At 39.9% G+C, this 26,778-nt stretch overlaps 2 protein-coding genes across 3 annotated transcripts; both read right to left on the reverse strand.

Moving 5' to 3' along the window:
* Window positions 1-26,691, reverse strand: LOC126487850 (interferon-inducible GTPase 1-like). 2 transcript variants are annotated; one of them, XM_050120883.1, is made up of 2 exons: window positions 26,591-26,691; window positions 1-3,825 (listed from the first exon to the last, which is right to left on the reverse strand). In XM_050120883.1, the coding sequence occupies exon 2, from the start codon at window positions 3,803-3,805 to the stop codon at window positions 2,549-2,551; it is 1,257 nt and encodes a 418-aa protein (XP_049976840.1). In that variant the 5' UTR covers window positions 3,806-3,825; window positions 26,591-26,691; the 3' UTR covers window positions 1-2,548. The 2 variants fall into 2 exon arrangements, with proteins under 2 accessions (XP_049976840.1, XP_049976839.1); XM_050120882.1 differs by lacking the exon at window positions 26,591-26,691 and adding an exon at window positions 9,357-9,842.
* Window positions 16,463-26,715, reverse strand: LOC126487849 (interferon-inducible GTPase 1-like). Its single transcript, XM_050120881.1, has 2 exons — window positions 26,591-26,715; window positions 16,463-19,588 (listed from the first exon to the last, which is right to left on the reverse strand). The coding sequence occupies exon 2, from the start codon at window positions 19,565-19,567 to the stop codon at window positions 18,308-18,310; it is 1,260 nt and encodes a 419-aa protein (XP_049976838.1). The 5' UTR covers window positions 19,568-19,588; window positions 26,591-26,715; the 3' UTR covers window positions 16,463-18,307.
* Window positions 26,716-26,778: the final 63 nt, after the last annotated feature.

Here is a 26,778-nt window from a genome sequence, read left to right on the forward strand (position 1 = left end):
TAGACAAGAGCCAACAATAATATTTTTTTAAAAGGAAAAAATTAGAAATCTTGTCATGGAAGCTGTTATGTGACACAGTGAGGCACACAGTAAACCCCGTTGTTCATGTATCTTTACTTGCAAGTCTTCATTGCAAAGAGTCATTGGTATGGCTACTCCACTACTGATGCTGGGCCTTCACTAGGACACTTCTTGGATATCATATTGTTGTCCTGTACTGTGGAGATCCTGCAGCTTTGGGTCTGTGAGTCAGGTTCCTTCATGTGATCTAGCAGATCATGGCTGGGGTTGAAGTTGGGGCAGGCCAAGTCATAACCGTGGTTCTGCGCATGAACAGCTGCAGGGTTTGTCTGCCCACCAGTGCTCTCCTATCCTCATTACAGGGAGAGCTCTCCATCATTTCCCTGGCTAATTCACATCTTGTAGCCATGTTGTGTGTATTCGGACCAGTTTTTCTGCATTCATGCTTTGAGGATCAGCTCTTCCACACCTACACCATCAAGGCCAGCCCTATTGTGTTATCCCTGCAAGGTACAGGTGCTACTCTTTTGAGTGCTGCAGCTGGTGAGGAGTACGGACTGCTCTCCTGCTCTTATGACCCTAGGGCCAGATCCTTCACCTATCTCAGGGTTGATTGGCATGGAGTATGAGATGGGCACCTCTCCTCTGTCCATACCACGACATGTCAGATGAGTAATAAGGACTGCCCTCCCTTGCTCATAACATCGGGGGTGGGTTACCTCACTTCCAGATAACATAAATTTACAAGTGTAAGATGGAATCTCAGAGTTGTTTTGATTTACATTTCTCTGATGACTAAGGATGTTGAACATTTCCTTAAGTGTCTTTTAGCCATTTTAAATTCCTCTGTTGAGAGTTCTCTGTTTAGGTCTGTACTCCATTTTTTTTTATTGGATTATGTGATCTTTGGATGTCAGTGTGGTGATTTCTCAGAAAATTTGGAAACAACCTCAAGACCCAATAAAATGACTTTTGGGTATATATCCAAAGGATGCTCAATTGTGCCACAAGAACATGTGCTCAACCATGTTTGTCATAGTCAGAACCTGGAAACAACCTAAATGTCTCTCGATCGAAGAATGGATAAGATAAATATGGTACATTTGCAGAATGGAGTAACCACAACATTAAAAAGCCTATGAATATAAAGTAGGAAATCCCTTCATCATCACTGGTACAGAATTAAAGAGCTTCCTTAATATTTTCTCAAAGATTCTGACTAAATGGGATTTTTAGAATTTGGTTATTGGAGGACTTTTATGGTTATTGCCTCCCTCTCTCTTGCAGTCCTTTTTCAAACACGTATCTCTTACATTTTTCTTTAATTTTATTGTATGAATATTTGTCTTGCATGTGTTATCATCTATTAACCACACGTGTTCCTAGTCAGGAGAGAATATCGGATCCCCTGGAACTGGAGTTATAGGCTACTGTGTGCTACTATGTGGGTTCTATTATATGGGGACTGAACCCTGGGCCTCTGCAAGAGCAGCCAGCATTCTTAACCTCTGAGCCATCTCTCCACTTTACCTTTTACCCTGTTTCTAGGGTGCTAGGGCTTTAACCCGAGGTCACATGTGTGTGTGTATTATACCACTGAGTTACCACCTCACACTTTCCTTGTTAGTTTTAAAGAAAATATTTTTTGTGCGAGTGCATTTGCATATGTGATGACTATGACATGGCATATATACAGAGCTCACTGGATTTTGCTTTTTACCTTCCATTTGCTTGTGTCAGGGTCTCTTTTTAACATCTGCATGTGTCAGGTTAGCTGGCCCTACAGCTTCCAGGATTCTCTGTCTCTGCCTCCTGTCTTTCCAGGAGTTAATGGATTTCAGGTGCCTAGATGGCTTTATGTGGTCTCTGTGCGTCTGAACTGAGGTCTTCAGACTTGCAAGGCAATGGAGCCATCTCTCCAGCCCAGTTATGTCTTTTCCTGTGGTTATACTATGAAGAGAGGACATAAGTGTGAAACTCAAAGTTATAGAGGAGTCGCAGCAGCAGCTGGGGGCAGCTAGTCCTCCTCCACCCACAGTAAGAAAGCAGAGAGCAATTCATGAGTGCAAGTGTTCTGCGGCTTGGCCTCCCTTTCCATATACACAGTCAGGGATCAGTAGCTATGGAATGTGCCCACCCACAGTGGGGAGCGCTTCCTACCTCAATTAATGTAAGCAAAATAGTTTCCCAAATACAAATCCAGAGGTTCATCTCCCATGTGATCCTAAAGTCTGTCGATTGTATCACCCATCACAATGTTAAACCTAAAAGTCGATGTGGACTTATATGAAATAAACTTGTATAAAAGTGCAATGACACAATCTGATGGGTTATTCAAAGTGAGTAGATATTTTAGCACCAGATTATTTACACACATCTTATCCCCTTGCTCCAGCAAATCGGATGTATGATTTCTAAGTATGGATAAAGCCTCCATGCTTTGAATAACCCAGTATGTTGCTTTGCAATATTAGTGTCCAATTTTTCTGTCATTGATTCTGATTTTTGACAGCTACAAAATTTCAGCCTAATCAGAAACCAAGTTATTTTTTACACATATCTCTCTGAGAAGAGCATTAGCATCATCTGTCACCATATCAAGGAAATAAAATTTCAGGTAAAACAATTTTTTAACATAAACATTTTTAGGTAATACGTCCCCCTTAGCCAAATGAAACACTTCATAAAATATTGAAAGCCTTTCTTGTATTGTTTCTTCCTTTGTAGTTTCAAACACATGAGGAGATTTCATCTTTGCCTGGAGCTGATCCACCGACACTTGCCATTCCTCAGCCAAACCCTGTAAGGATGCATCATCCACCCCAAACACAGCTCGATAGTGGTTTATGCTGTTCCTAAGATCCTCCACATCTTTGTCCATTAAGATGGTTTGTGAAGGATTCACAATGAGTAGGCCAAATGCAAAAGCTTGAATCCAAATTTTCTGCTCCAGGAAATGCCGCTTCATTTCAATGGCCGCATGTGTAATTCTTGGCAAGGAGAGCATAAAATTGTGTCGTTTGTATACAGAGAGATCATTCACCACCTTGTCCATCAGGATTTGGAAATCATAGTCAGATAAGATGTTATTAGAGATCAAGAAGATGGGTGGTTCTTCAATGTTATTCTCCTGAAAGGTCCTCACACAGCTGCTGCGGATCTGCTGCAGGACCTTTTCTCTGTCAAAGGTTCGTGGTTTGAATTCCTTTTCATTTTTCACATCAGAGTCCACCTTGGTTCTCACTAAATAGAAATCTTTCTTCATCCTGCGGATTGCTTTGACAAGGTCTATATAATTTTTCTTAAAGCGTGTGGCAGAAAGAATGATGAAGAATTCATACTCGTTGAATTTCATTTTCTTCAGATAATCTTTGGGTGGGAACTTTGTGGTTCCAATCCCAGGCAGGTCCCAAAAAACCACATTGGGAATCTTTGGGTGGTTGTAGGGATGCCTCTCCATGGTAGTTTCTACCACACCTATTTTAGCTGCACCTTCCTCTTCAGGCCCAATCCCCCTCAGGGCATTGATGAAGCTGGACTTCCCTGTTCCAGACTCTCCAATCACAGCAACATTGAGTGGGGTGCTGTCAATTTCTTTTAATGCATTAGTGATCAAAGAGTTTGCCACCTGAATGTTTCCTTGTGAGAGACTTACCTCAATTGAAGCTAAGGTTTCTTGAGGAATGATTTTGTTTTCTACTGTAAACTTCTTAAAAATTTCTTTAAAGGTGGAGGCCAAATCTTGGTGGCGCTCATTCCTAGATGAAGAGAACCGCTGACCCATGACTGTGAGCAAGTAATGCACTGAAAGAAAGAAGGAAGAGTCAAGAGGATGTTTATGAAGTTTAAGATCTGTATTTTAACAAATGAACACGGATGACATGTGCAGGAGACAGAAGAAAGAGAAGCCAGGACGCTGAATTGATAAAGATAACAGCAACTCCTGAAACCTGAATTTCTTGATATGTATTGGCTTTTGGGTTATTTTTATAAGCTTGACATCGTAGATGGCACTGTAGGAAAGAGTGATCTGGCAGGCACTAGGTCAGTTACTGTAGGTACAACAGTAGATGGACATGTATACCTGAGTTCTACAGCACTGATTTCAGCTGGAAGATTTTCATGCATCATTCCATAGCCCACAGAGTCCTGGAAACCAGGAAGCAGAGGCCATGAGCAAAGAGGGCTACTAACCTTCAGGTTCCACAAGACTATCTCTATTCTTTGGATTCATGGAAAATCTGGACACAAGAAGCAATCATGAGATGAAAAACAGGTAAAGCTACTGGCCTTCCTATGAAATTATTTGGGTTCTCTGAATGCTGTACAGCCATGTGAGATTAGCCTCCATGTGTGGATGCTCAGGTAGGACAAGGACATCTATCATTCTGTTATTCACTAATCAAGGCAGGTACCTTCATGGACAGATTTCTTCCTGCATTCAGTTTCTTCAAACTATCATTTTCTTTATTTTCAGCAGAATATTATTGTGGAAGTAGGCGAATCTGAGAGGCATTTTTGTCCATCACTTAAAAATTAGCATGCTGAGGTAATGTAATTTTAAAAAGAGCATGCTTAAAATCAGGCCTACACCTATATGAATATGTATGGACCCAGTGATTAAAATTGCTATGCTCTTTTTGCTGTGTTGTGAGTTAAAGTATCACTTTAGAAATAGCTACGTGCCTGCTTTGCCTAACTTAGGTAATAAGTATTTACTGAATCTGTTAAATTTTGCTTGTATAATTTTGCCCTGTGTGCACTAAGGTGTGGATTAAATGCAATGAATTTCTATTGTTGGTTAAACTAAAGTGGCCTGTCTCAGCAAGGACCCTTTTCCATTGCCAGAGATAAAGCCGGGAAGGGAGACATCTCATGGACCGAGATTTCAGCCGGGAAGGGAGACATCTCAGGGACCTAGATTTCAGCTCAGGGACCTAGGTCCTGAGTAAGCTTTGTGGCCTTTCTGATTCTTCACTTTTTTTTTTCCAATCTGGCCAGTATTGTAGGACTCCTGTGCCAACACTTCAAAAGAGGTCTAAGAAGATTTGAAGAAGCCCTGGGCCTAAATTCTAGATATCAAAAGTGCTAACCAGGGGCACCTCGTTTTGTAAAGCAATCCCATTTTGGTTGGTGATCATATCAGAAATGATAGTACTTTGGTTTATATGACTAAAACCACTTTTTTCCTTAGGATCCTTGCTTTTGTATCCATTGAGTCATTGACTGCAAGCATCCATTATATGCTTCTCATCAATCACATGGCACAGGTCTGTAAGAAAGGATTCCCTGTTCGGCTACATGGGACTGATCTCAAGTCTCTGCCATGATGCTGTGTGCCTGTCTTTCTATGGCATTCACAACCCTTTTAACAAATCTCCTACTCAAACAACAATCTTCTCCAGTGTGCTTCTAGAAATCCAGATTTTCCTAATGTATAAAAATGGAATTTCTCATTCTATAGACATGTGTCTCAGGGGGAAAGACTAGGATCCGTGTTTGTTTTCCTGATTAGAGCATTTGTGCTTTCTATGTTTCAGAAACTTCCAGATGTGTGATTTTACAACTTAGTTCTGTAAGCAGCCAAGTCAAAATTTCAGTTGATTAAAGAAAATAGTTTTCATGTTGACTGATTTGTTTTCCACCTTCACCAACATTCTGTTTAGTCATCCTGTTTAAGGAACTATAAACTGAGACAGAAGTTTTCTAATTTGCTTCAATAGAAAATTAAAAATTTTTAAAGATCAGCTTTAAGATTAAAGCTCACCTAGAGATACGGAAAAGACAATCAGAGCTGAAGACTTTAAAAAAAACCTGTAGGATAAATTTCACAAATATTCCTTGGCTGTGTTAACATGTATTTGATATAGATTTATTTTATGTATATATTGTGTTATATCTACATCCATGCTTATGCTCATATACTGCTTCCATGGCACCAAATTGCCTTATAGAGGGGATTAAGCTAAATTGAAACTATTAGATGAGACTAAATCTTTTTTTAGTGCACATAAATTAAATAAATCTTTGGCAAAAGATTTGTTGGTGAAAGCTGAGTTTACCTTATGTATTGTTAGTGCATATTTTTCCTGAGCTCCTGGCCAACTGGGTTTATATTTGTTTGTTGAATATACGAGGTCTTTGCTTTTCTATGACACGTCATAGCTCATACTATCATGATTAACTCTCGATAAGACAAAGTTTCCACTAAGAGACAATGGAGGTTCTAGTTTAGCTGACAAAATCTCAGACCTGAGCACAGTCACTGCTCAGAATGGCATCCACAGATTTGTTTCAGTCTCTTAAGGCCAATAATTGGCTAGAGTTAGGATTTCACAACTTTCTAATTTGAATGCACACAACCATTCTGTTTGTCTTCTGGGGTATGAGCTGTGCATCTCTAGTTTAAGGAATCTGTGTGTTCTGTTTTCTGTTCCCTTCAGAGCTCTGACTGTTATACTGGGGGACATAATCTCACTTATGGTAACAGTTCCTAGGACCTGTTCAGTCAAATTGGTGTGATTAAGCTTAGGACCCTATGAAAAAGCAACAGTTCACATCCTTCGAAGTTTCACACGGCAACAAATACCATTTCCATCTAAAAGTGGTTTATTTACAACATCAATTTTCACAATATTAAAAAAGTAAAGCCTCATTGAAGAAGTAGGAAATAAATATTTAAAATGTTATACATATGCTTATATGTATTTTTAGAAATGATGAAGGAAAGGAGTTTTAATTGCTTTCTTTTTAATGCAGAGTATGGCTGAAGATTTCTCAAAAAAGTATATGGGTATGACTGAGTCAGCTAAAGTTAAAGGCTATTAAAATTTTTAAAGCAAAACCTAACTAAACTGATAAAATCTAAAATTAATCTCATTTATATCAACAAGGTTTTCTTAAGATACTGATTTTGTTTTGGTAAAATTTACAAAATTAAACTTTAATTAAAATAACGTTCATCAGAACCATAAGATAAAGGTTGTGATAAGTCACAAAACATTGTGTCCAATAGCAGTTCATGGCTATTACATAATACATTTTTATACACATTTATGTGATTAGGTGGTACAATACCTAAATTGGCACGTACATTTTTTTTGTATAAATTTCTAACCTTCATGTTTCCTTAAGGCGGTAACTGTTCCTGTTTCCTGCTGAAGGCCTGACTGCTGACAGGGCCAGGCCCTCAGCCCCAGCACCGCTAGCAGCACAGCAGAGCACTGTCCACAACAGCCACAGAGCCAGACCCTCTCCCCACACTCAGAAAAATGATGACTCTACAGGTTGCTGGGGTGCCGCTCAGCTCCTGGCGTGTTGGCTAGACAAGTCCTATTATAAAGCCAGGGTCCCCTCTGAGTTTTGTTACTTGTCTCTCAAGCTGGACAGACATCAAGGTTCAATTCCTAGTCAGCCTCACTAAACCTATTGGAGGCAGTCAGGGGTGGGTGCAGAGGGTGGTAAGTTGGTGTATCAGATTTAAGTTATTCTGATAGTTACTGAAATTAACTATTTGGTAAAAAGTTTGACCAATTACAAAAGCTTACTGGACCCGGATGAAAATGAAAGTAGTTGGATCTATCAGGGCAGCCATGAGCCTAGATTCTCTTCATTTAGCCTGCAGAAAAGTTATTAAGACAAAAGTTGCTGGGATCTTTGACAAAAGCCTCCCATTTTTTTTTTGGTCCCCATGCTTTGGTCTACGTATGCACACTCTAAAACTGTCTAGGGCCAGCTAAATGACTGAGCAGGCAAGGGTATTTGTTTCTATAACAGATGATCTGAGTTCTAATCCCAAGACTCACATAGCAACAGAACTGACTTCCACACCTTGTCTTTTGACCTCCACAAGCATACTCTAGCATGCGAGCACCTAGCCTTGGTTTATGAGGACACAGAGAATGAATACTTAAATATTATTAAAAAACAAATAAATACAAAATTCTCCAAGAACTACCGAACAAGAAAATAAACAAGAAAAAATTGCATTAAATGTCTTGGACAGAGCATGACCTCAACAAAAGATAGTGCCGTAAAATATTAATCAGTACAAAAGGATGCATTTCTTCACTAATGCCCCAACTTCACAATAAAAACCAAGAAGTTAAAGAGGATTCCCTCATTAAAAATGTCCCTCAGCATCTACTGCTGCTGGTTTTCTAAATGGGAAAATTTCCTTTTAAGTATTTTGGACTATACCAGAGATTAGTGATGCTCCTGGCGTTGCACAGACAACTGTTTTGTTGTTTTTGCTTATTTCCCATTTTTTTTTGCATTGAGTAGTGTTTTAATGCACAGTCTCATAACTGGTCAAAACTGGTGAGAATATGTAATGGTTGAGTGTTCATTATTAGATAAAACAGTGACATCTTTATCAATCTTCCACCCTAACCAAGTTCAGAAAACACCACAGAAGAGCCAGAGGCTGGAGCCGGGGGAATGACATAAAATAATGTCTTTTAAATATGACATGGCATCTGGGGTTACCCAGAGGAGACACACGTAAGATTTAGGTTTTTCTCATTTCAGCATGAATGAGATCTGGTGCACATGAAGCTTTATTCTTATTTTAAAATTAGAGGCTGGTAGGGGGAGAGAGAGCCATTTTTCTTCAGATATAGACCACTAGAAAGGAGCAAATGATCAAGTAAATAACCTCACACCAGAACAAGCAAATGATCCTGATTAAAATCAGTTGAGTATTAAAACAAAAAAGAAAACATAGGGGTAACAATGGAAAGAGGAAGGATCCCAGAGAGACCGAGAATGGAAAGAGAGAGGAATAGTGAGTGAAGATGATAAAAATGCTACAGAGATGCATGAATTTGTTGTACAGCAAATACAAATTTTTTCAAACAAAAACTATCCTAAAATTGTTCCCCAGCAAGTAAGGAGAAACATCTTACAGAGGGCATCCTCACCCAAGTCGAGCTTCCACTGTCGTGTAAAACAAATATGCTGAACTGGGTAGAAAGGGACAGAAAAGAATACTGGGCAATAACAAGATTGACACCACAATTTTCATATATTCTATACTTAAAATTCACAACACATATATACCAAAAGACTCATTTTCATCTAACAAACAAACAAAATCCAAATCTAAAGCAACTGGGTAAATTTTAAATAACTTGGTTATTTGCTTTAGGTCTATCTAAAAATGAATAATTACCTAAGAACATCTTAAGTCAGTCCTGCCTGCCTCTAATCAAAGACCACTAGCTTCCAAACTGAGAATCCCAGCTCTGAGGATTACTCTCTAAATGTCATGTTACTCACAGCTCCCTAGGAAGAGACAGAGGAGGGTGAGAAGTCAGATCTGAATGCCTAGTTACCAGAAACTCCTGTGTCCAGGGGATGCTCTCACTGCTCAGGACAGGAACAGCCCTCAGCTGTGCTGGAGTCTTTGCAGCAGAAACAAGAAAGTTGGGTAGCTCCTTTGTCTTGACTTTTGTCCCACCTTCAGAGTGTGCTAGCCAATCACATAAGGATAGTGGGTCCAGTTTTTTTTTCTGAATTTCCTGCACTTTAAGAACAGAAAAATGAAACTAAACTAGCTTTTATTTTTTTCTCATTGATTCCACAATTGAAGGAAGTAGAAATCTCTGTATTAACAAAGGAGCATTTTAGCCTAAGGGTTAGCCAGTGTGAGGAGCTCAGGATCAGCAGACTAACAAGGTTAGAAGTTCTTCCATGACCCATTAGAGTTCATTTTCTCTTGATCCTGTGTATCAACTTGTTTTTATATCAAACTGACAAAGTCATAGTCATCTGACAGGAGGGAACCTCCAAAAAGAAAATCTCCTTCCTAAGAGTGAGCTTCAGGCACCCTGTACAACAATGTATAAATTAGTGATCAATGGGGGAAGGAGTAGCCCCTTGTGGATGGTGTCTGCCTTGGGTTGGTGGCTTTGGGGTCTAAAAGGAAGCAGGTGGAACAAGACATGGGGAGCAACCACTAAGCAGTATCCATGGTCTCTTCATCAACAACTGTTTCCAATTTCCCTGCCCTGTTTGTGTTCAAGTCCTGGCTTCCTTTGATGGCAAACAGAGATATGGAAGTGTAAGCCAAATAAACCCTTTCCCCTCCAGCTTATTTTTTGGTCATGGTGTTTCATCATAGAAATAGAAACCTTAAAATAACATGGTAACAGGATCATGGGCTACAGTGAGAAATCTGACATGTTGTTTTGAGAAAGACTGTGAAAAGACCTTGGAACTTTGGTCTAGAAATCCATTGCAAGTTCAAAACTTTATTTTATTTCCTTTGGTAGCTTGGAAAATAAGAATGTTGAGAGTAAAGCAAACAGTGGAGGCCTAACTTGTGAAGTTCCAGAGGGAGTTTGTGATTCACTTCAAGACCAAAGATGAGATCTGAGTTGGTGAGCTGGGACTGAAGTATTAGCTGTAATTAACAAGAACAAAGCCAGTGAAGTCAGTCTTTGCTTTACTGGGACAATAGATTCTGGTCAACTGGAGCTAAGAAATTAGCAATGATAAAGAAGAGGACAACATCACTTAGGCAAAAACACTTATGTGAAGGGTTTCCTCAGAGTCTGTGCATAGAAACTGTGTTCCAGAGCCCATCAAAGTTTTATATCTTACTAGAAGCCTAACCTGGTAATGTATAAGAGTCTCCCAGGTGGTTTGAAGGCATGAAGGGGTCATGGAGAGCAGCTGTGGTTTGGCACTGTGAGAGGCCCAGATAGGCCCTTGGAGAAGTTGCAGCCTCAGTATTAGTGGGAGCCCCAGGATAGAAGGGCTCTTGGAGAGAAGTGGAAGCTTGGTTGTCTCCAAGAAGAGAGTCCCAGAGTGGCTATTGGTGATAGCCTCATGGTATCAAGGGACCCCATCAGATTTGGAGATGCCAGTAACAGGGACAGCAACAGCCTTAGGGTGGAGCCAGTGGAAGTCAGTGCTGCAGAGGTGAAGCCAGAGAAGGGACATAATCTCTTTGGAGCAGAACAGAACATTGTGCGTGGATTCTAGTTACTGTATGGATTTTGAGTTACTGTATGGACAGGAAAGATTTAAGGAACTTTCTATTTGCTAAATATCTAATTAGGGCATTGTGTTTAAATGCAGGACATCGAGGGCTTTTTAGCTAGGGCGCTGAGCTCACCACAGAGTGCTCCTGCATCCTGGCAGCAGGCCACCTCTTAACTCCTAGGTCTGTGGTCCATCAGGGAGCAGAAATTCGGGTAGGGCTCTGGGGAGGGCTCTTGGGAGGGGTACCCTGCTAGACATAACCCGTACTTGCTAGACATAACCACTATGAGGACGGGGCTTTTTAGAGATAAGACACACCTGCTCTTATGTAAGACTAACATGAACCTTGCTTGCAGTTTTTACCTATATAACGTCAACTCCAAATGATTAAGGGGGGGGGCTCTCCTCCATACGTGACCAGCAGGGGGAGACCTCAGCCTGCCTGAATAGAACTCAGAATAAACCTTGCTTTTTTATTCTGGACTTGACTGGATCCTGGTGGTTTCTCTGGGGGTTGCGACTTGGACACAACATTTAGTGCATTGGCCAGGAACTGTGGAGACCTCTGTCGGAACCCCAAGGTCTAGAGGTTTGTACTAATACCAGTAAGGTATGTTTGTATGTGCTGACTGTCTGATATATATGCTCCTCTAAGCTCTTCAGCAGAGGGAAGGAAAGGCTCTCCTGGGGAGAGCCACTCTCAGAGAGAAAGAGAGAGAGAGAGCAAACCAAGTGTTTTCCAGGCCCTCACTGGGACAGTGATCCTGGAGGGGTTGAGGAAAGTCTCAATTGTGTGGAGGTTGTAGCCAGTGACTGGCTGCTGCAAGCCTCGAGATAGCTGAAGTCAGGTTTCAGCCGACTCTGGCAGGGAGCGATCAGGAACATCTTTGTGGAAGTCTGCTTCCCAGTCAGGAGTGTTTTTCGGTTTCTTCCCTCGCCAAGAGAAGAGGAAGTATTTTGTTCTTTGTCCTGAAACATTGTTAAGGTATGGACTTGTTCCTTGTTTGCTTTGATCAGAGTCTGTGTCTTTGTTGCTCTGTTCATTCTAAGCCGTTCCACTTCTCCCTTTACTACTATGGAAAAAAAAAAAAAAACCTTTCACCCCTCTGGATCTAACTCTTGCTCACTGGCAGGACCTTAAGGATACAGCCAACAACAACAGAGTGTCGGTCCAGAAGAGCAAATGGGTCACCTTCTGCTCAGTAGACTGGCCCTTGCTCAATATTTGATGGCCAGCAGGGGGAAACCTTCGACCTGGAGACTATGGATAGAGTGGCATGGATGGTCTACTGCACCATGCCGGTCATCCTGATAAGATCCCTTACATTGAGGTGATTTGTGCAGAAACACTGCCCCTTGACCACTGCCCCTTGACACATCAGCCCAAAGGGCCAAGCTAAAAGCCCTGGTAAAGGCCTTGGACTTGGGAAAGGACAAAAGAATTAACAGTTATGCAGATAGCAGCTAAGCTTTTGCTACTTTATATATCCATGGAGAGAGGCTTGCTGACGGCACAAGGAAAGACTATCAAATATAAACAGGAAATCCTAAACCTGTTGCAGGCCCTATGGCTCCCCCCAAAACTGGCTGTGCTGCATTGTCTGGCCATCAAAAGGGAAACGACTTGGCCACCCGAGGAAACAATCTGGCAGGCAGGACAGCTAAGGAAGTGGCACTAAGTAAAGCATTCCACACCCTATCAGCCCAGACACACCCGGGGCCATCCTCTGTTCCCCCCCACCCTCTTGTTACAAGCAAGAGGAAACTGCCTGGTACATGTGTCTTTATTGCCAATGTTCATTGCAAAGAGTCATCGGTCTGGCTCAGGGTCTCTGGTTTCTGCTACACTCCTGATGCTGGGTAATGGGGACTGCTCTCCCTTGGTCCTAACATCAGGAGTGGGTTACCTCACCTCCAAACAACCCAGATTTTAACAATCTAGAAGTATATAATTGCCTGTTCTCAGTCTGGCAGCTCTGTGACTTCAAGGATGCTAGACAGAGAGAAAATCTACAAGCCAGCCTAGGCAAAGTTTATTGTTAACTCTTGATTGTTAGAGTGCCCAAAAAAATCCTCAGCCAATGTTGCTGTATTTATTATTGAATTTCTGTCTTAATACAATGTTTGTATTATATATCTCTATAGGATTATTTTTATATCTAATCCTGGCATTCTTTTGATCCTTGGTCATATGACATCCTAGTTGCCTTACATATGTTAACTTCTCTATGAAAATGAGGTCCTGATACCTCATTCTCTTATTATCTTTCTGCGCCATTCTTTGTCCATCAATATAAGTCCCTGTGGAGGGCAGAAGTAACTTCAACTAATCTCACTTTGTTGCTGTATATGTCATGTAATCGCCTGAGCCTATAGTGGGAAGAGACTTGCAATCTGATCTGCAACCAGTTCCCCTCGCCTATGGAATCTTGTTGACTTTTTAAAGTTTACTTTGTTCTGATTTTCTTGTTCCTAAGTACAGTGCAGATGTTCAAGAATATCTCGTGACTTATAAAGAGATCTCCGGCTTCTTTATGTATACTATAACCTCCAAGGTGTAAGGAAGACCTTCAAGTAGATAAGGATATCTCCCTAAAAGTGGGATGGGTAGTATGCTTAGGACTTTTCTGGAGAAGCTTAGAAGCAGTACTCCTGGGAGAAGTCATAAATGATTCAAAAGAAATTTCCCGTCAATCCAATATCCCCAAATTATACAAATATTAAATGTTTCCCCAGACATACAACACACAGAGATCCAAACCAAAAGTGGTACTGTGGCCATTATGTGGCTCAACATTTCTGGATCTTCATCAAGCAGGTGTGCTGGCTTTATGACCTTTGTCATTCCCTTCAGATATGGCTTCACCAGTCTGCCAGTGAGACCTCTGTGAATTAGATAGGCCAGGGTTACCAGGGATTAGTGACCACAGAAATAAACAATACATAAAGCAGGACAAATGGGATCACTGAATATTTCCATGGCCCAAGTTTCCTGAAAAGTTTTGTGTCAAAGGTTTAGTAACTGAGGGGTATGATAAGACTTTAAGGGTACTTATGAGAGCACTGAATGGTACTGAGAAGGGAAGTTTCCATATTTTGCATTTAACAGTATCCCTAGTCTCTGCACATGAAATGCTCCTGCCATCTCCCCTCCCAGTTGTGAGAATCACTAATGTTTCCAGGATTTGTTCAGTGTCTCAGGCGGCCACAATCACTCAAAACATTGTGGCAAGTACTTAGAGTTCTACATACTGACTTCACAGTTATTACTGGATATATCATGTGTCTTGCAGTGTTGATGCCCTCTCTTAAATGCCTTTTCTGTTACTTTGTATTGATATGATTCTACAAGCCATACTACACTATTAGTCAATATTCCAGTATCCAGATGGCTAAACTTACCTGTAAGTCAGTGGGCACTTCCTACTTCCTACCACAGTGTTTGGCTTTTTTCTTTCTACTAAAACCCTGTTCTTTGAATCATGGGCTTACTGTCATATTTATCTGGTTATGCATTTGCTATGTAGCTCAGAGTGGCCCCAGATTTACTATCCTCCTGTCTCTGCCTTCCAAGTGCTAGGATTAGAGGTGTGAGGTTCCACACCCAACTAGATTTTCTTCTTCTGATTTGTGTGAATTTTGTGCATATCTGAGCACTAGAAATGTGTTATTACTTTTTAGCTTTTCAGATTGCCCTTTCATTTATTTAGTGTATATATAGTTTTATAAAATGGTAGGTACCATTATGATACTTTCACACATGAATACAATATACTTTGATTGTATTACACTCCTACACTATCCTGTTTTCCTCTCTCCACCTGCTCCATTCCTCTCCCCTCAAAGTCTGCTTTTTTTTTTCTCTATTCTCTCTGGATTGTACTTGAGAGAAAATGTGGCGCTTGCTTCTCTGAGTCTGTTTATTTTATTTAAATTTATGATCTTCAGTTCCATTTGTTTGATATGCAAATGACATGATTGTTTTTTATGAATAAGTAACATATACACTGTTTTGAATATCATGACTTCCTTATTAATTAGTTTGTTGATGACTACCCAAACTAGTAAGACCACTGAGCACAGAACTGGGTGTAGTGGTGCACACCTTTAATTCCAGCACTTGGGAGACAGAGGCAAATTAAAGAAGACTCTAGACCAATGTTTCCACCTATTGATTTATGATGGTGAACTTATCAACATAGGGAAACCCCAGAAGATATGGGTGTAGTGTTTGAAATGACATTTGACCCCAATGGGTTCATATTAATGAGTACTAGATGCTTAATTGGTGGAACTGTTGGAGAGGTATTAGGAAGTGTGTCTCATTGGAGGAGGTGTATCATTGAAGGTGGACTTTGAGGACACACTATCTCAAAATATATTGGGAAAGTTAGCTTTATTGGGTTGTCCATGTGGGTAATTCATTTTCACCATCATGTCAGTCTCAATTGTGTTTCTCATCACCCATCTCCTGGATGTGCTACCCATCCTCCCCAGCTCAACTGTGGTTCTGTTAGTTCTTGTTCAGGTTCCAATGTGATTGTGTGGCTTTTCCTGGTGTGATGGTTTAGTTCAGTTACCCACTTGCTGAGGCCTAGAACCAGCTAGAAGATCAGCCTCTGGGCATTTCATGCGGGATTTCTGGACTCTGGTAATTGAGGTGGAAAGAACCACAATAAACATGAGTGGTGCCCTTCCTTTGGATGGAATTCTGGACTGTATAAATTGAGAATGAGGATGGAATTCTGGACTGTATAAATTGATAATGAGGATGGAATTCTGGACTGTATAAATTGAGAATGAGGATGGAATTCTGGACTGTATAAATTGAGAATGAATGTTCACTATTATCTGCTTCTCCCTTTCTGATGCAATGTGACCAGCTGCCTCCAAGATTTCCACAAAGGCCAAGGCATTGAACTGTAGACCCAAAAAAAACTCTTCCTCTAACATTCCTTTTGATAGGGTATGTTAATAAAACCACAGGATAAGTAACAGAGAAAAAAAATTGGCATCAAGCTGCGGGGCTGTTACTGTCATGAACCTAACTATGATTAAAAAATCTCTTGGTCTTGCACATTACCCTTTGATATGATATCGCATTCCATTTGCTAAAAATACTGTCTACTATTTTTTTTCAGATTCATCTTTATTATTGTGTATGTACATGTATATGGGAGAGTGTATGCCATGTGTGCGGGTGCCACACGAATCCAGAAAAAGGTACTGGATCCTTGGAACTGGAGTTACTGACGGTTGTACAGTGTCTACTGTGGGTGCTCAGAAATGAGCACTGACTCAATAAAGGAGCAGCAAGTGCTTTAGACCATCAAACCATCTTTCCAGCCCATGCTTAGGCCTCTTGCATCACGATTTATTAGAAATATTGTTCGTGATTTTATTTTCGTGTAATATCTTTTGGTTTTGTGTCAAAGCAATGACAGTCTAAGAATGAATTTGTAATTATTTATTATTCTTTAATTTGGTAAATTTTTTATACGATTTTTATTCCTCTGTAAATATAGTTTGGTACAGTTCACAAGTGACATCAAATGGGCCTGAAATTATTTTAGTATTAGGTTAAAACATTAAAAAAGTTAAATGTGTGAATGTTTGTGTGTATGTGTAAGTATGTGCTGTGGTACATGTGTGGAGGTCAGATGAAAACCATCAGGAGTCAATTCTCTCTTTCTATCCTGTGAGTTCTGGGAATTGATCTCAGGTTGTAAGACTTAGTGGTAGTTAGTGGTAGGCATCTTTACCCATAGATTCATCTTACTGGCTCTAGTAGGTTTAAACTATGAATCTGACAAAATTGATATATAGGATCCAGTAAGATGACTCATGTGTTCAGTGTACAGAGCAGTTTCGGACAAGAACTTTATACATTAATCTTAATGTGTGTTAAATTACCAGATAATATATAGATAAAAGAGAAATATTAACAGAAAATGTACTCTATGCTCTACTTGTGCTAATTTATAAGGAAGAATATTCATAGCATGAGTCAAGAAAGTTTTCTTTAATTGACAAAAATCTCATTTCTCGTTGATCTAGGCATAAATTCAAGACAATCTAGATTCAATACCAAAGTCTCTAATACATTGATTGTGAATGTAAAGAATAAAAGGGAAACTAGATCAAAATACACCAAGTTCAAGACCTAGAGTTCTTTAAAAAGTCCAGGTTAGTTTATATCACTTGAAATAGAAGATAATAGATCAACTTCATTTGCTCTACTCAATCCATTTTACTATATTTATATAAGTCTCATATATAGCTTGAATAGGACTGTTAGAAAGGCGTACTGGCTGTGGTCCAGCTAGTTCAACAAAAGCTGTCTACCAATGCAAGTTCCAAGAATCCAGTTGGATGTCTCAGCTGGTCTTCTGTATACACTGGAATCCTGAAGAAGTAGGCTCTAATGCCAGAGAAGGGATAGACTTGCCAGTGAGAGCAAGAAGGTGAATAGAAGAAATTTACTTTCTTTATATCCTTTAAATTGGCTGGCAACAGAAGGTGTAGTCCAGATTAAACACATACCTTCCAACTTCAAGAGATCTAGGTTAAAATTGGATCTTCACACTTCAAATGATTTAGTTAATTAAAAAAATCCATCACTAATGTACCCAGCCACTTGAGTTTTTGTTAATTCCTGACATAGTCAACTTTTCAACCAAGAATATCTACCAATGATGCTCATCGTCCTACAAATATAGCCATTTTAAAGAAGGGAAACAGAAAGTCAGCATGACCCCAGGATAGCATATCCTATATTTCTGATGTGGTAAGTGAATAACGACAGTTGAACATTCTCAATGATATTTCTGACAACTCATCCCACAAACCTCACACCCCAGACCAGTTAGAACATAATTCAGAAGCCAGAGAGCATAAGTGTCTGTAAATACCACTGTCTTTCAGGAAAAAAATCTAATTCTAATGTAAGCAAAATAGTTTCCCAAGTACAAGTCCAGAGGTTCATCTCCCATGTGATTCTATAATCTGCCGATCAAACCACCCACCACAATGTTAAACCTAAAAATTGGTGTTGATTTATATGACATAAATTCAGATAAAAAGGCAATTCATATATCTTAGCGTTTATTCAAAGTGAGTAGATGTTTTTAGCTTTAAGCATATTTGATCCCCTTGCTACAGCTAATGTGGATATATGATCACTAAGTGTGAATAAAGCTTAGAAGGCCTGAATAACCAACCCATTATGTTGTTTTGCAATATCAGTGTTTTTTTTTCTGTCATTGATTCTGATTTTTGACAGCTACAAGATTTTAGCCTAATCAGAAACCAAGTTATTTTTTACACATATCTCTCTAAGGAGAACATTAGCATCATCTGTCACCATGTCAAGGAAACAAAATTTCAGGTAAAACAATTCTTTAACATAAACATTCTTAGCAAATAGGTGCCCGTTAGTCAAACAGAACTCCTCATAAAGTCTTGAAAGCCTTTCTTGTATGGTTGTTTCTTCCTTTGTAGTTTCAAACACATGAGGAGATTTCATCTTTGCCTTGAGCTGATCCACCAACACTCGCCATTCCTCAGCCAAAACCTCCAAGGATGCATCATCCACTCCAAAGACAGTTCGATAATAGTTCATACTTTTCCTAAGATTCTCCACATCGTTGCCCATTAAGAGGGTCAGTGAAGGGATCATATTGAGTATGCCAGTCGCAAAGGCTTCGAGGTAAATCCTCTGCTTCAGGAGCTGCCGCTTCCTTTCAATGGCCGCATCTGTAATATTAGGCAATGAGAGCATAAAATTGTGTCGTTTGTGTACAGGGAGAGCATTCATAATCTTGTCCATCAGGATTTGGAAATCATAGTCAGATAAGACTTTACTAGAGATCAAGAAGATGGGTGGTACTTCAACTTTATTCTCCTCAAAGGTCTTCACACAGCTGCTGCGGATCTGCTGCAGGACCTTTTCTCTGTCAAAGGTTCGTGGTTTGAATTCCTTCTCATTTTTTAAGTCAGAGTCCACCTTGGTTCTCACGAAGTAGAAGTCCTTCTTCATCATGCTGACTGCTTTGGCGAGGTCTATATCATTTTTCTTAAAGCGTGTGGCAGAAACAATGATGAAGAAATCATACTCATTGAATTTCATTTTCTCCAGATAATCTTTGGGTGGGAAATTTGTGGTTCCAATCCCAGGCAGGTCCCAAAAAACCACATTGGGAATCTTGGGGTGGGTGTAGGTATGTCTCTCCATGGTTGTTTCCACCACACCTATTTTAGCTGCACCTTCCTCTTCATGCCCAGTCCCCCTTAGGGCATTGATGAAGCTGGACTTTCCTGATCCAGACTCTCCGGTCACAGCAACATTGAGTGGGGTGCTATCAATTTCTTTTAATGCATTAGTGATCGAAGAGTTTGCCCCCTGCATGTTTCCTTGCGACAGGCTTAACTCAATTGAAGCTATGGTTTCCTGAGAGATGATTTTGCTTCCTACCTTGAACTTCTTAAAATATTCTTTAAAGCTGGTGGCCAAATCTTCGTGGCTCACATCCTTAGATGAAGAGAACAGTTGACCCATGACTGTGACCAACTAATGGCACTGAAGGAAAGAAGGAAGAGTCAGGAAGATGTTTATGAAATTTAAGATCTATATTTTATCAAATTTCAAGTATATTGCCACACGCCATCCTTAATGATTGCAGTCCTGCATCTGATCTCCCACTGTGTTCATTATACACATCTGAGACTTTGTGTCCTTTGACCAACATCATCCTATTTCCCTCTCCCACAGCTTTGCCTATCACCCCGCCTTCCACCTCTATGAGTTTGGCTTCTTTAGAGTTCACCTGTAAATGACACAGTAGGGCCATTCTTTCTGCAGGATCTGAGACCATCACATGAGACTTTAATGTTTTAGTCTCCATTGTGTCTTTGAGGATCCATCTTAATATTCAGTCTGCTCTGTGCCTCTGTCCCATGTAGACTTCATGACCAGAGGCCCTTCACATTACAGATTCCAGTACAAATCAGCTGTATTTGGTCATGGCCTCCATGTTGGTTTGCATTTCTGACTGTATCTGCTTCTTTCATTCTTTATCATCTGTGCTACTTGGCCTTTGTGAACTGTTCAGTACCCATGGTATTTTCAAGAAAAATATTTTCTTCTTATTCCTCTACTTAGATCTGCTAATGGCCTCTCACACTTTCAAGCCTCTGGTTTCACACAGTTCCTTATTTATCTGCTCGGCATGTCTAACTTTCTAAATTTGCTCTTTAAGTGAATGAAGTCTTTTTATTTGAACATTTATTCATGAACCCTTCCTGATCTATAAATATAACACTTTTCCAATAAAGAGTTGGATTGAAGGCCAATGGACAAGCTTCTTTCTAAGGTGAAATGGGACCAAACTTTGCAAAATATAATGCATATTTATATGGGGTGTAGTGCTTGCCAGTCCAGTCACCATGCCACACAGATATGTCCTAGGACCAATTTCTTTTGAAGAGACTTAGCCTCCCTGAATAATTGAATCAACAGCCAAGCTGGAAAAATTCTGTTAGGGACATCACCCATCCTAATGGTTGCTTGGTACACATAGATAGTACAAGCAGGGCACCTGCTGCATTACAAATGAACACGGACAACATGTGCAGGAGACAGGAAGCTGAGTTGATATAGACAAGAGCAACTCCTGGAACCTGAATTTGCCAATCTGTATTGGTGCTTGGGTTATATACATAGGCTTGACTTCATAGATGGTCCAGTGGGAAAGGGAGAACTGGCAGGTACTAAGTCAGTTACTGTAGGAACAACAGGTGTAGATGGACATGTATAACTCAGTTCTACAGCATTCAGATTCCATGGCAGATTTTCATGCATCATTCCATAGCCTATAGAGTCCTGGAAACCAGAAAGCAGAGGTCATGAGCAAAGAGGGCTATCAACCTTCAGGTTCCACTAGACTCTCTCTATTCATTGGATTCATGTTAAATCTGGACACAAGAAGCTATCATGAGATGGAAAACAAGTAAAGCTACTGGCTTTCCCATAAAAATATTTGGGTACTCTGAATGCTTTACAGCCATGTGAGATTAGCCTCCATGTGTGGATGCTCAGATAGGACAAGAACATGTGCCAATCTGTTATTGACTAAGCAAAGCAGGTACCTTCATGGACAGATTTCTTCCTGCATTCAAAATAACATTTTCTTTATTGTCAGCAAAATGTTATTGTGGAAGCTGGGGATTCTGAGAGGCATTTCTGTCCATCAATTTAATATTAAGCATGCTCAGGGAATGTAATTCTAAAAAGAGCATGCTTAAAAGCTGGCCTACACCTATATGAATATCTATGGGCCGCATGAAGAAAACAGCTATGCTTCCTTTGCTAGGCAGTGAGTTAAAGCATCACTTTGGAAATAGCTCAATGTCTGCTTTGCCTAACTTATATAATAAGTATTTATCCAATGTGTTATATTTTGCCTGTTTATTTTGGCTTAAGCTCACTACAAGGTGGATTAAATGCAATGAATTTCTATTGTTGGTTAAACTGAAGAAGCCTGTCTCAGTGAGTATCTCAGACAGAGATAAAGCCAAAGATAAAGCCAAGAAGGGAGACGTCTCAGGAACCCATATCAGCTCTTTTTTTTTCTTTTTTTCTTTTTTATTTTTTTTAATTTATTTATTTATTTATTTATTAAGATTTCTGTCTCTTCCCCACCGCCGCCTCCCCTTTCCCTCCCCTTCCCCCAATCAAATCCCCCTCCCTCGTCAGCCCAAAAAGCAATCAGGGTTCTCTGCCCTGTGGGAAGTCCAAGGACCACCCACCTCCATCCAGGTCTAGTAAGGTGAGCATCCACGAAACTGCCTAGGCTCCCACGAAACCAATAGGTCCAGTAGAATCAAAAACCCATTGCCATTGTTCTTGAGGTCTCAGTAGTCCTCCTTGTCTGCTATGTTCACCGAGACCAGTTTTGACCCAGGCTCCATATCAGCTCTTGATTAGCCTGATGGTCCTGAGATTTCTAAATCGTCAGATGTTTTTCCTATCCGGCCAGTGTTGTAGGACCCTTGAACCAACTCTTCAAAAGAGGTCTTAGAAGATTGAAAGAAACACTGGGTGTAATTTATAGCTGTCTAAATTGCTAACCAGGGGCACCTCAGCTTGTAAAGCAACCCCATTTTGGTTGGTGATCATTACAGAAATTATAGTGGTTTGGTTTCCATGACTGAAACCACTTTTATCCCTAGATTCTTGCTCCCAACCCATAGAGTTCTTGACTACAAGCATGCACTGTAGGCTTCTCATCAATCACGTGGCGCAGACCCATAAGAAAGGATTCCCTCTTCTGCCACATGGGCCTGATCTCAGAGCCTGTGTCAAGCTGTTCTCTGCCTGTCTGTTTATGACATTCACAACCCTTTTAACAAATCTCTTACTCAAACAACAATCTTCCTCAGTGTGCTTCTAGAATTCCAGACCTGGGATCTTTCCTAGTGGTAAGGAGGTGGAGTTTCTCATCCTATAAAGCTACATAAAGGCATCTCAGGGGGAAAAGGATGGGATCTGTGTTTGTTTTACTGATTAGATCATTTGTGTTTCCATGTTCCAAAAACTTCCAGATGTGTGATTTTACAACTTAGTTCTGTAAGCATCCAAGTCAAAATTTCAGGTGAGTAAAGAAAATAGTTTTCATGTTGACTGATTGTTTTCCACCTTCACCAACATTCTGTTTAGTCATCCTGTTTAAGGAACTATAAACTGAGACAGAAGTTTTCTAATTTGCTTCAACAGAAAATTAAAACTTTTAAAGAAGAGAGTTAAGATTGAAGCTCACTTAGAGATACTGAAAAGATAATCAGAACAGAAGACCTCCAGGTCTTTAAAAATAACCTCCAGGATACATTTCACAAATATTCTTTGGCTGTGTTAAAATGTATTTGATATAGATTTTATGTATGTATATATTGTGTTATATCTACATCCAAGCTTATGCTCATACACTGCTTCTATGGCACCAAATTGCCTGGTAGAGGGGATTAAGCTAAATTGAAATTATTAGATGAGACTAAATGCTTTTTAGTGCACATAAATTCAAAAAGTCTTTGGCAAATAACTTAGATTTGCTGGTGAAAGGCGATTTTACCTTCAGAATTATTAACATGTGTTCTTCCTGAGCTTCTGACTAATTGGGTTAATAATTGTCTGTTGACTATTACAATGACCTTTGCTTTCCTAAGACACATTGTGGCTGGAACTATCATAGTTAACTCTCGATAAGATAAAGTTTCTACTAAGAGACAACAGAGGCCCTAGCATAACAAACGAAAACTCAGACCTGAGCACAGTCACTGCTCAGAATGGCATCTACAGATTTGTTTTAGTGGCTTAACGCCAATAAATGGTTTGAGTTAGGATTCCACTGCTTTCTAATTTAAAAGCACACAACCATTCTGTTTTGTCTTCCTGGGGTGCGAGCTGTGTAACCTCTAGTTAAAGGAATCTCTGTATTCTGTTCTCTGTCCCCTTTCAGAGCTCTGACTATTACACTGGGGGACATAACCTCACTTTTGGTAACAGTTTCTAGGGCTGTTCTGACAAATTGGTGTGATTAAGCTTAGGGCCCTATGAAAATCAATCATTTAACATCCCTTCTAGTTTGTCAGGGCAACAAATACCATTACTATCTAAAAGTTGTTTATTTATAACATCATGTCCACAATATTAAAAAAGGTAAAAAGTATCCAATAAGGAGAAAAATGTTTAAAAGGTCATACATATACTGATATATATTTAGAAATACTGAAGTAAAGAATTTTTAATTAATTTTGTTCTAAGACAGAGGATTGCTGTAGATTTTAAAAAAGGATATGGGCATAACTGAGTCAGCCATAGTTAAAAGTTATTAAAATTCCTAAGGCCAAAACTCACTACACTGACACAAATCTAAAATTAATCTTATTTATATCAGTAAGTTTCTCTTAAGATACTGATTTTCTTTTGGTAACATTTACAAAAGTAGACTTTAACCAAAATAATATTCATCAGAACCATAAGGTAAAAGTTGTGATAAGTCACAAAGCATTGTGTCCAATAGCGGTTCATGGCTAGTACATAATACATTTTTATACACATTTATGGGATTAGATGTTTCAATACCTAAATTGGCACGTACATTTTTTTTGTATAAATTTCTAAACTTAAGTTTCCTTAAGGCAGTAACTGTTCCTGTTTCCTGCTGATGGCCTGACTGCTGACAGGGCCAGGCCCTCAGCCCCAGCACCGCTAGCAGCACAGCAGAGCACTGTCCACAACAGCCACAGAGCCAGACCCTCTTCCCCAACTCAGAAAAGGGATGACTCTACAGGGTGCTGGGGTGCCGCTCAGCTCCTGGCCTGCTGGCTAGGCAAGTCCTGTTATAAAGCCAGGGTCCCCTCTGAGTTTTGTTACTGTCTCTCAAGCTGGACAGACATCTAGGTTCAACTCTCAGTCAGCCTCACTAAACCTAATGGAGGCAGTGAGGGGTGGAGTGGTGGAGCGGGGGATGGAAGGGGTGTCAGATTTAAGCTATTGTGATGGTGACTGAAATGAAGTATTTGGTAATAAATTTGGCCACTCACAAAAGCTGACTGAACCTGGATGAAAATGAAAGTAGTTGGATCTATCAGGGCAACCATGAGCCTGAATCCTTTGCATTTAGCCTGGGGGAAAGTTACTAAGACAAAAGTTGCTAGGGATCTTTTTTATAAAAGCCTCCCATCCTTTTGGTTCCCAAGTCTTGGTCTACTTATGCACACTCTAAGACTGTCTTGGGCCAGCAAGACTGAGCAGACAACGGTACCTGTCCCTAAATCAGATGATGTGAGTTCTAATCCTAAGACTCACATAGCAGACAGAACTGACTTCCACACCTTGTCTTTTGACCTCCACAAGCATACTCTAGCATGTGAGCACCTAGCTTTGGTGTATGAGGACACAGAGAATGAATACATAAATGTTATAAAAAACAAATAAAATGCATTGTACAAAATTCTCAAAGAACTACCGAACAAGAAAAAGAAAATATACAAGAAAAATTTGTGTTAAATGTCTTACACAGAGTATGACCACAACAAACTATAGTGGCATGAAATATTAATCAGTACAAAAGAATGCCTTTCTTCACTAGTGCCCCAACTTCATGATAAAATCCACCAAGTCAAAGAGGATTTCCTCATTAAAAATGGCCCTCAGCATCAAGTGCTGCTGTTTTGATAAATGAGCCTGTTTCCTTCTAAATATTTTGGATTATACCAGAGATTTCTGATGCTCTCAGCCTTGCTGAGACAAAGATTTTGTGGTTGTTTTTGCTTATTCCCCATTTGTTTTTTTTTTTTGGTCTGGTTTTTAAATTTTTATTTATTTCTTTTCAGTGGGTAGTGTTTTGATGCTACCCAGTGGATAGTCTCATAACTGGTCAAAGTGGTGAGAGTAAGTGACGGTTGAGTGCTCATTCTTACATGAAATAGTGAAATCTTTATCAATCCCCCACCCTAACCAGGTTTAGAGAACACCAAAGAAAACAGAGGATGGGGCAGGGGGAGTGGTATGAAATGATTTCTTCTGACTATGACATGGAACTTGCAGGTGTAAACTCCTGGCACCTGAGGTTACCTGCAGCAGAGTTACATAAAGTTTAGCTTGTTCACATTTCAGTAGGAACAAGATCAGAGGCACATGATACATGATGCCTTATCCTTAGCTTAGGATTACAAATTGGTGGGGAGAGAGTCATTTTTCTATAGAGATATGACAACTAGAAAGTTGAGCATGATCAAGTAAATAATCCCACACCAGAACAAGCAAGTGATCCTGATTAAAATCAATGGAGTATTTTTTTTAATTTCAAGTGTGAACACATAAATTCTATAATTTATTAAATCTGGAAAGGCCAAATCAATGGAGTATTATAAAAATGTGAAAAAGATAAAACATAGGGGCATGCATGGGAAGAGGAAGGATCCCAGAGAGAATAAGAATGGGAAAAGACAGAGAAATCGTGGGTGAAGATGATCAAAATATTACAGAGATGAATTAATTTGTCATACAACAAATACAAATATTTTTAAAACAAAAACAAACCCTAAAATTGTTCCCCAGCAAAGTTACAGCAGAAGCATCCTACAGAGGGCATCTTTTACCCGAATCTAGTTTCCACTGGGGTTTAAAATAAATATCCTGAACTGGGTAGAATGGAACAAGAAACAAATACTGGGCAATAACAAGATTTAGACACAACAATTTTCATATATTCTATAGTTATAATTCACAACACATATATACCGAAAGGCTCATTTTCATCTAACAAACAAACAAAACCCAAATCTAAAACAACTGGGTAAATTTTAAATAATAACCTTGTTATTTGCTTTAGGTCTATCTAAACTTGAATAATTACCTAAGAACATCTTAAGTCAGTCCTGCCTGCCTCTAATCAAAGACCCCTAGCTTCCAAACTGAGAATCCCAGCTCTGAGGATTCCTCTCTAAATGTCTTGTTATTCACAGGCTTTCTAGGAAAGAGACAGAGGAGGGTGAGAAGTCAGATTGAATGCCTAGTTACCAGAAACTCCTGTGTCCAGGGGATGCTCTCACTGCTCAGGACAGGAATAGCACTCAGCTGTGCTGGAGGTCCCTCACTGGAACTCCCTCTGCTTCCTCAGCAGAAGCCAGGAAGATGGGTAGCTCTTTTGTCTTGACTTTTGTCCCACCTTCAGAGTGTGCTAGCCAATCACATAGGAGAGGGGGTCC

Source organism: Alexandromys fortis, unplaced genomic scaffold (genome assembly GCF_014885135.2).
Source record: "Alexandromys fortis isolate MF-2015 unplaced genomic scaffold, M_Fortis_MF-2015_v1.1 scaffold_181, whole genome shotgun sequence".
Lineage (NCBI taxonomy): Eukaryota > Metazoa > Chordata > Mammalia > Rodentia > Cricetidae > Alexandromys > Alexandromys fortis.

Bases quoted from the DNA above. Each gene is read 5' to 3' on its own strand.
- LOC126487850 (XM_050120883.1), bottom strand. From the start codon at position 3,805: ATGGGTCAGCGGTTCTCTTCATCTAGGAATGAGCGCCACCAAGATTTG.
- LOC126487849 (XM_050120881.1), bottom strand. From the start codon at position 19,567: ATGGGTCAACTGTTCTCTTCATCTAAGGATGTGAGCCACGAAGATTTG.